The sequence below is a fragment of the Pygoscelis adeliae genome, unplaced genomic scaffold (assembly GCF_000699105.1).
Source record: "Pygoscelis adeliae isolate BGI_AS28 unplaced genomic scaffold, ASM69910v1 Scaffold402, whole genome shotgun sequence".
Taxonomy (NCBI): Eukaryota; Metazoa; Chordata; class Aves; order Sphenisciformes; family Spheniscidae; genus Pygoscelis; species Pygoscelis adeliae.
Window position 1 is genome coordinate 4100018 of NW_008824411.1, and position 9117 is coordinate 4109134.

A 9117-nucleotide genomic window follows, 5' to 3' on the forward strand; every position below is an offset into this window, starting at 1 on the left:
AGGTAAAACTTGGTGTGGAAAAATGCAAAAGAATTTACGTGGGAAAAGTGTTCCTGACCAAACATGCAATGGCAGGTAACTGAGCTGTTACTGCTCAGAGGAGCCACTGCGCATCCTTCCCCGAAGTGACAGCTTAGACAAGGAAGAAAAGCAATATAATTTTTTAGGGAGGGAGTGAAAAACAAAGCATAAACCATCATTACAGCCCTACCGAATCCCCATCTTCAGTACTATGCATTTTTGGTCATAGATGTTTATAGATATATAAAACAATGAAAGATGCAGGAGAAAAAGCAACAGGAATGAACGTTAAGTGTAACAGCTTCCCTACCATAGTTACTATTGAATTTGACAGCAATGGCTGGGGGAAGGGTTATAGCAGAACCTGAAGGACCATGAATGGTGTAGATAAGGTGTCTGGGAAGCAGTTACTTACTATTTCATATATCACCAAAAGTACATGCTTGCCCTGACTTTTGCTTCTGCTACTGGTCACTGTTAGAGGCAGAAGCACAGGTTGGATGGGACTTTGCTGCCAGGACTTTGCTCTCCTGCCTGTGCAGAACAGCCGTCCTTAGGCAGTACCAAGGCTAGAAAAGGAGAGTGGCCAGTCTGCCAGCACAGCAGGAAAAGGAGGAGCTTGCTAGCATTTAAAACCAAAGTTAGCATTGGGCCAGAAAGGTTTTCCAGCTCTAAACAGCATCTGTAGGATGCTAGACCCATGATGGGGACCAAAGGGAACATGCCCATGCCTCCCGGTCCCTCTCTGCTGCACTCAGAGGGAGCAGTCCCCTACGTGCTGTCCTGGGACAAGCCCTCCAGCCCTTGTTCTTGAAAGAAGCCTCTACCGGAATGCCTTTTTAGGCTACTCTCCTGTGTACAGTTATTTGTCTTGTAAGTGGGTATGTCTGGATTTGCAGGCTGTGTGGGGAGTTTGTTTATACATTTTGTGCCTCCCAAGCAGGCATGGGATGGTTCTGCCTAACAGAGTTGCTCGCTCTCTCCAGCCTCTGTCCTTCACTCCCAAGAGAGCTTTCTGTGCAGCAGAACTGCTTTGCCCCTTGTCTTCGTTTTCTTTTTTTTTTTTCTCCTTGTCATTAGCATTGCCACAGCTGGTTAGGTTTCAAATGTGGCCATCCCACAGCAATGATACTCTGCCAACAACACAGATATGCACAGCCAGTGCTGTCAAAAATGTCTCAGTATTTCCGAGAAATACTCTACCTGAGGGAGCTTTAAATGATGTGCCTGGGAGGGTTAACACTGGTGATTCTGATCTCCTCTTCTTGAGATCACCATTGACTCCCTCTCCAAAACAACAGGAGCAATCACAGTAGATCCACGCTGGGCCCTCTCCTCTGTAGCTCATGCTCTTTCTCTTAGAGGGAAGTGACTGTGCAGCAGGAAAGAAGATTGGAAGAGGAGGTGGAAGATCAGGTGGGAAATGGTCCCTGGGAAGAGCCAACTTTCCTTCCCTCTCCCTGAGACCTCCCAGTCTGGACCAGGTACTGCAAAGCACATCTGGCACAGATCTGCCACTGACCACGTTGCCCACAGGCACTGGCCTTTTCCAAAGATCACGTAGTGGTGTAAGCTAAGGGCATGTTGTGCTCCTCATCCACAGCCAGTGCTGATCTCTCCTGTGGCTCCATTATTTACTTAGGAGGCCACAGAGAGCTTGTTTCCTCCAGTTTTCTTGCTTACCCCCCATGCCTGTATATATCCCCCTTGGATAGCCCCTGGCACCAATGCTCCAACAGCACAGACATGGGGAGAGACCCTGTCTCCTTGCTGTCAGCTCGTAGCTCGTCAAAGTGACTTTGATTATGTGGATCCAGTGTTTCTGACCATGGCCTCTGTTCCTGTATGCATATAGACCCAGCAGCTTGGCTCACTGTTTGAGAGGTGCTAGGAGACCTGGAGAACTGAAATGCCTAGGATCTCACTTAACCTGTGTCAGGGACTGAGGACCGCTGAGTCCACAGAGGTGAGACCATTGCAACTGGTTTGTTTGGAAATAGTTCCAAGCAGGAATTTGCTTTTAAAAAGAGAATTTATTTGGGTCACAATATGACTTTCTCCCTTGCCTCAAACAATCCTGTCTAACAAGCAAATCTGTAAATGTTTTAGGAACCCTGCTGCGTTGTTGCAGTGAGTGTATTTTTAGTCTTGGTAGCTGTTACAGTAACACTGCTTCATTTATATACTTATTTGGTAGTGTATACCAGCCCTTCAGATGGAAACATTGTCCAGATGTGCTGGGTAGGACAGTCAGGACTGCTCAGTGGTGATGAGATGGAAGATTGCAGAAGTGACAGAGCAGAGAAAGCCCCCTGAATTATGTCTGGGGACAGCTGCAGCCCTTCAACAGGCCAGCCCCAGATCTGTGTGCAGCTGGTGCCCTCATCTTCTTCTGAAGCTTGCGCTTTCTGAACTCTGTGCTGCCCTAGACATAAGCTCTGTTTTGGGCCAGGGCAGGTTGCACTATAAATTGTTTGGGTAGTTTGGTGCTAAATTGTTATCTAAACCAAACTTTAGCATTGTCAACTTGGCACAGCTAGCACAAAGCAACCAGGTACTGGAACACATCTGGTGGCTCTTTGAAAGTTGCCTAGGTTCCTGCCAGTGTGATAGACAGGGCTGCAGAAGAGGCTCCAAGTGTAAATTAACACTGACACTGACTGTCTTCGGAATCTCGTGTGGCAAAGCAGGCTTTCTCGTTAGAAGGAAGTGTGGAAAGTATAAAGGGCATGAGTAGCTGTTCAGCAAAGATGGTTTTAAAAGTTACTTGTTTTGTATCACCTTACGCAGAGATAATTCCCTGGCACCTAACTTTGACATCAACTAAACTGGTTTCATGGATAGCAAATTCACTCTATGCTGTTGTCCATGAGGAGGGGATGATTCTCTAGCCTTACTGACAAAGACAGGTAGTTAAAGTAAAGATGGGGCAAGTGATTTCCCTCCCTGTATCTTACCAGCAGAAGCGAGGACATGTAGTCCAGATCTATGTGGTCGACACTAGCTTTAACTGTATATTCAGTGAGCACAGTGTGGGAGTAGAGCCGGGCAGGTTCTGACCACTTTTACAAGTCACCTACTAAGAAACCAGCCGGTAGGTATGTGGGTTATCTACTGCAAAGGCAGTTGGGGCTGTAGAGAAGAGTCTTGGGCTTGGGGAATGTCAAATCAGTGGCCCAGGCCCTGAATTATACAGTATTGGTCTCACGGAGTATTTTTTGGGTAGTCCACTGTGGGACTGCCAGGGGTAAGGCGAAATTCATAGTTGATTTGGTAGAACAAGGCTCTATCAGTGTACCTAAGGCGTGAGCATGTCTTCAGAAAGCTGCAAAGCTCTTCCATGGTGGTTGGTTACAGCCTTGAAACACTTCACAAGGTCAGGTGGTATTTCAGGGGAGCTCTGTTGCAGCCTCTCTGCAAATTGTGCAGTTTTCAAGACAAGTGCTTTCCTGCAGCAAAGCTTTGTGGGGAGGGTGCATATAAGTGGGAAAGGGTAAATTACCAGAATAACTTGTTCCTGTCCTGTGACTGCATCCACAGGGCCAAACAGCCCACTGATGTGTATAGAGTTCGAGTCTAGAGAAGCAATTCACGTCACCGTTTGTTCTGACTTACTGCAGAACAGACACTAAGATTTTCATTGCCTGCCTCTCAAGCCCTCTGCCTGTCTTCGGCCTTTCTCTAAGACAGCATCTCTTATAGAAGTAGATGCTGGATCTCAAAAACAGACATTTGAACATTCAACTGGTAGATATGTGTCAGTACTACTAAGGGGAGAAGGAGGACTTTGGTTTTATGGTCTTTCTAATAAGCCAGTTTTGCAAATCTAGTACTTCAATATGAAGACAATCTTCCATCATCTTTGGTAATTTGTAACAGTAGTTATTACCCTCCGCCTTATTTGCTAAACGTTCTTGGTTTGGACTGCTGATTCCAGCTTTCATCAGTTGGGTCTTGCAACATGTTTGTTTTTAAGAGGAGCTGCCATAAACCCTAGAGAGCCGCACTGGGGAATTAGATCTCTGTTCCCTAGACCAAGCTCGTGCTGGGAGTTTGGTACAGTCTGTGAGAGCCAGCGAGCCTCTTTGAGGAGGTGCAGTCAGAGAACAGCAACGCTTGGCACAATTACCTTTGCTGTTAATTTAAAATAGTCTGTCATCTGAAGGAAGGCTTTTAAACCTGTTACCAAATAATTAAGTGCAACACAGCCTTTTGGCCTGGGAAGGATAGCTTCTTAAGCCTGAGGCCGTATGAATGGCTGTATGTTCTGAACTTCAAAGAGGAGCAATAAATCTATTTATAAATTAAGACACCTCTACAGGAGATCCGTTCCTGTGTTTTCGCTTATGTAATCCCACAAAATATCAGTCCTAGGTAATTCAACACAATAAACTTTAGAAATAATTCAGTGTCAGTGTTGCTCTGAGCTATTAAGCAGCCCCGTGTAACACAGGTTGGCAGTGCTGACCTTCCAGCCAACAAATGAACAGCAGCAGCAGGCAGCAACCTTGAGCTGTCGGTCCTGCCTACAGACAGCCCTGCCCGTGTCCGCCTCTCTGCAGAGGGCTGTGAGGTGTGATGGGTGTGTGCTCAGCCAGTGCGGTACACGGCTGGCCTGAGCGTTAAGAGAAAGCACTGGTTATGTACACTGAGCCCTCCAGAGATCAGCCACACGCAACTGCCAAGCTCAACGCTCATCATGACCTCTCTAGAAAACCCATCTTGTGCTCCATTGGTGTCTCCCAGATGTTGGTACTGCTGGATGGCCCCATGGAAGGGGAAGGAAGGAAAGCCTATTTTTAAAAGGTCTGATGCGGGAATCACAAGGCAGAATTGTTGGCCTGTTCTGTGGATGAGGTCAGACCACAGGGTCCCCTGGAGAACCCACAGCTCTACTCCAGATATTGCCCACTTGCTGACAAGGGATTAGGAATAGCACAGTTGAACGTGTCCAACTACGTAGCCATTGGATTTAAACTGACCATCAAAGAAACATGGCACAGCAGTGTTTTCACTGCCTTCTGAACCGTGGGCGCTGGCTGGTATGCCTCCCTACCCTGTGGCAAACGTCAGCTCAAATCTCACTGAAAGGGCTTCACCCAAGTTGCACTGCCTTGTCTTTGTCATGAGCAAAGAGCAGACGGACAGTCATCACAGCTCAGTTGACGTATGTCGGCTTCTTTGTGAACCTGGGCTCTGTAGTGATCGGTTACAGTCTACCCTGAGGGGCTTCAGTCACGAATAGGCACCTGCAGCTCACAGAAAGGCAAGGCTAGAGGGACCACGAGTGACTGCAAGTGCCTGTGCCTGTGCTGAGGGAGGGTCAGGTACCCCAGGTCTTGTCTGACAGGTGGTCGTCCAGCCTTTCCTTAAAAACTGCCAGTCACGAAGACCCTCTGGTCTCCCGAGGTAGGTTCATCCAGGGCTTATATTTCATTATCATTAGAAACTTGGTCAAAAATAAATCAGTTTCTCTTAAAATCAATCTGATAATTTCTAGTCCTGTCATGCTCTTGGCTTATACACAGTGATCCTTTGCAGTCCTCAAGCTTTTTCTGCAGTGCTTCTGCCTGGCCCCATTTTGTACTCATGTTTTCCAGTTCTCCTGAGCGTTGTACTTCGCTCTGGCCTTGGTTGAAATGCATCCTAAAGATTTTGGACAGCTTCTCTCTTTTATCGAAACTGCAGTCTAATCCAACACTCCAAGGTGGTTGAAATCTCTCCAGTTTACCATCTTCCAGAAATCTTATAAGTATGCTCTCTATTCCTCATCCAGATCATGAAACAGTTTAATGGCATCGAGCTCAGGATGGAGCCATGTGGAATCATTTTTGCAATGCCTGCCCCTTGGACAGTGAGCTAGTCTTTCCAAACATCGGGTTGCGCTGGCTGCATTCAGATCACGTTTGCCTGTTGTTTTGCTGAGAGCATCACGTGTGCTGGTGCAGAACATCAGCCCCGCCACCCTCTGGGCTGGGGTGGGCCGGGCAGGGCTCTCCGATGGTGGCCAGGCATCTTGGGGCTGGCATGGCTTTCAGACTGCTCCTTTGAACACAGCTGGTCTAGGCGCCCAGCAGCATCACCGAGCAGCAACTGCTGTCTCTGCGGAAAATCCTACCTCCTCTTCTACATCATTTTGATGCTAACAGTAATGAGAAAGGCTGCTAGAAATGTCTGTAGTGGGAATTGAGCCATTCCCGCTACTGTCCTCATCCCTGTGAGACGAGACCCTTTGCAGAGGCTTCCTGCAGCAGCTCTTCATCAACAGTGCCTTCAACCCAAAAGAGGAAAGAATCGGATACCTGTCTTTAAAGCCAAGTGTCATTCCTGTGCTAATTCACACGTGCAGGGCAGGATTCAGGCACTTTGCGAATGTCTGAGTTGGGTGTGTGAGTCCCCTCCACGCCTGCTGGCCAGAGAGGCTTGTTGTGAGCGTGATTCCTCCCAGCTATCTCAGCTGTGGTGGCCTCAGAAGACACAGCACCTCTTGCACAGGGTAGCAGAGCTGTGGCTTACTTAATCCAGTTAGTTGCGGGGGGAGCCTGTGTCAGCGCTGGGAGAAGCGGGATCCTGGCTGGCTGAGATGGGCTGATCCGGTTCCCATGCTCCCCGCTGCCACCCACACAGTGCAGCTCCCTCCCTCGCATGGGCTGCTCTCCGGGATTGCTGTTCTCCTCCGTGTTGTGCACTGCCAGGGAACCTAACGATAGGCCGCTGTGCTGGCTGCTGCGGGCAGACGCGGGAAAGTCTTACTGCCTTACCGAGAGGTTTTCCTGGCCCTGGCTGCCGTCCCATCCCACCTCACCCATGTGTGGCTTTGGAGCACATTTTCCCACAGAGCTGGGGTCCTGTTGAGCTGTCTGCAACATGAGAGCTGAGGAGCTGTGTTTTCAGCTTGCTGTGTCACAGGGAGCTGATCTGTTCCCGTTTGCTCTCTCCAGCCCAAAGGCCAGAATCTTACCCCCCCACCAGCTTCTCCTTGTGCCCCCAGCTGCCCCGTGCAGCCCCTGTCCTGAGCAGCACCACCAGCCCAGCCCTCTCCGTTGTCTGGTCCTGAGCCTGTTGAGTGAGAACCAAGAGCACATCCAAAGGATGAGAGAGGGAGTGACCTGGAGGGATGGCCTCAAAAAGGGTCCCACCTGTGGACACAGGACCTGAAGCTATGGCAGGGCTTTATCAGCAGCACCGCGGCCAGGAGGGACAAGGCGCTTGTCGGGGTGTTTGGATCAGTGGCACAGGGACATGCACAGCTGCTCCTGGCCTCGGCCACTCAGTGGCACATACGGAGCTTTTTCCATTTCGTTTCTGCAGGTGGGAGCTTTGATTTCCCTTGCAGGCTCTCAGCCTCCTTAGCAAGGGTTTGCTCCTGCTTTTCATTACTATACCAGACATAGCTGATCTAATGGCTTCTACAGGTGGCGTGGGGTACAAGAGGGTCCGGCTGCGGTTGTCAGCTGTCATCCAGAGTCAGAGTTAATCCAGGAAAACAGTAAAAATTAGTAATGTATATTGCATTCCTCCAATCCATACGCTTTCCATTAGTTGATCTTCCATCCTCCTTAGCACAGAAAGAAAACCCTGCCGATGGCAGTCAGCATTTCTGACTCTGAAAGGCAAGGATTGGTCGTGCCTGGAAATTCGATCTTGGCTCTCGCATTCCTGGACACACTGTCTATGCAGGGAATAGTCTCCCACCTTTAGATCCAGGCAGCAGATGCTGGCCATGTGCATAGCCTCTGCCTGCAAGCCCAGGAGCTTCTGCAGCAGCAGCCGTGCCCAGCGTGGGGCTGCGCCGGGGTGGTGCAGCCCGGCATGCCCTTGCGCCAGGGTCCCATGTGCTGGCCTGGGTCTCCCCATGACTGGAGGCCTCTCAAGGGTAATGACCTTGTCCAGTGTCACACTACAATGTCATGCAAGTACAACAGCCAGGTCAGCATGGTAATGAGGTGCAGTTAATTCTTTTGAGAGAGAATATTTTGAGGTTTGTTTTTTTTTTATTAATAATCTTGTGAAGAAATTCTTCTAGATCATCAGTGTCAAGAGGGTTACAGTATTCTTAAACCAATAAAAAGAAAATGAAACATTCAGCTTTCTTAAATAAGCCCTATCTTCAATCACCCCTATGCTTTAGTGGCTCAAGAACAACAGTTCAGTAATAAATGTTATACAAGGCAAACTCCATCAGTAATTATGTGCAGATGAAGAAGTGGAAAAGACTTACATTAATTTCTAGGTGTGACTGCACATGCTAAGCGTGGCCTGGGCCCTTTGAAGTGTCATGACCAAGCTGGGGCCACACTGTGTGAGATGGAGCTCCATGTGTGGAGCTGCAAAAATGAAGGGGTTCCCCACTCCAGCTCCTGCTCCAGAAAAGAAAAGGTCCAGAAAGCTCTGGTTTTGGTGCCATTAGGTCACTAGCTTGCAGGGCTAAGTCTGATTTTTTTTTTTTTTTTTTTTTTTTTTTTTTTTTTTTTTTTCTTACTTTTGCAGAGAATGTGTTTTGCAGAGAATGTGATCAATGGGCAGGACTACGAGGTGATGATGCAGATCGATTGCGAAGTGATGGACACCAGGATCCTCCACATCAAAAGTTCATCTGTCCCTCCGTACCTCCGAGAGCAGCGCAGAAATCACACCAACACCTTCTACAGCGCGTCTCCCTCTGTCACGGAGATGCCCCATGCCCTGAGGGCTATTGTCAAATCCCTGCAGTAGCTCCTGAGGCGTAGCTGTGTGGCCCGTGCACCTGGCATGCAGCAGGTCCTGCTGCCAGACTGAGGCCCTTCGGTGACGGGTCCCCAGGGCTCCTGGCACATCGACACAGCAAGGGCAGACCCCGCTTAGCCCATTCCTGTGCCTGACCCTACCCAATGGCTGCATCCTGCCCAGGGATTATACAGCTCAGCTGGCCCCTCGCCAGGGACAGGCCTGGGGGACCCACGCAGCGTGCGATGCCAGGTGCCAGGGGTGTGGGTGATGCACGCTGCTGCAGTCCTGGTGTCAGCATCAGCAGCTGGTGCACCGGTGGGACACGAGCCATCCTTGCTACTTATGCACTGTCCATCATTGGGGGGGGGGTGGGGGGGGGGTGTTGTT

At 49.3% G+C, this 9117-nt stretch overlaps 1 protein-coding gene across 1 annotated transcript in view; it reads left to right on the top strand.

Annotated features, from left to right (window-relative positions):
* ATF6 (activating transcription factor 6) overlaps positions 1–9079 on the top strand; it is an 83047-nt gene extending 73968 nt beyond the window's left edge. The window contains 1 exon segment of the mRNA XM_009320600.1: positions 8528–9079. Coding sequence (XP_009318875.1) covers positions 8528–8736 — 209 coding nt within the window. The 3' untranslated portion in view covers positions 8737–9079.
* Positions 9080–9117: the final 38 nt, after the last annotated feature.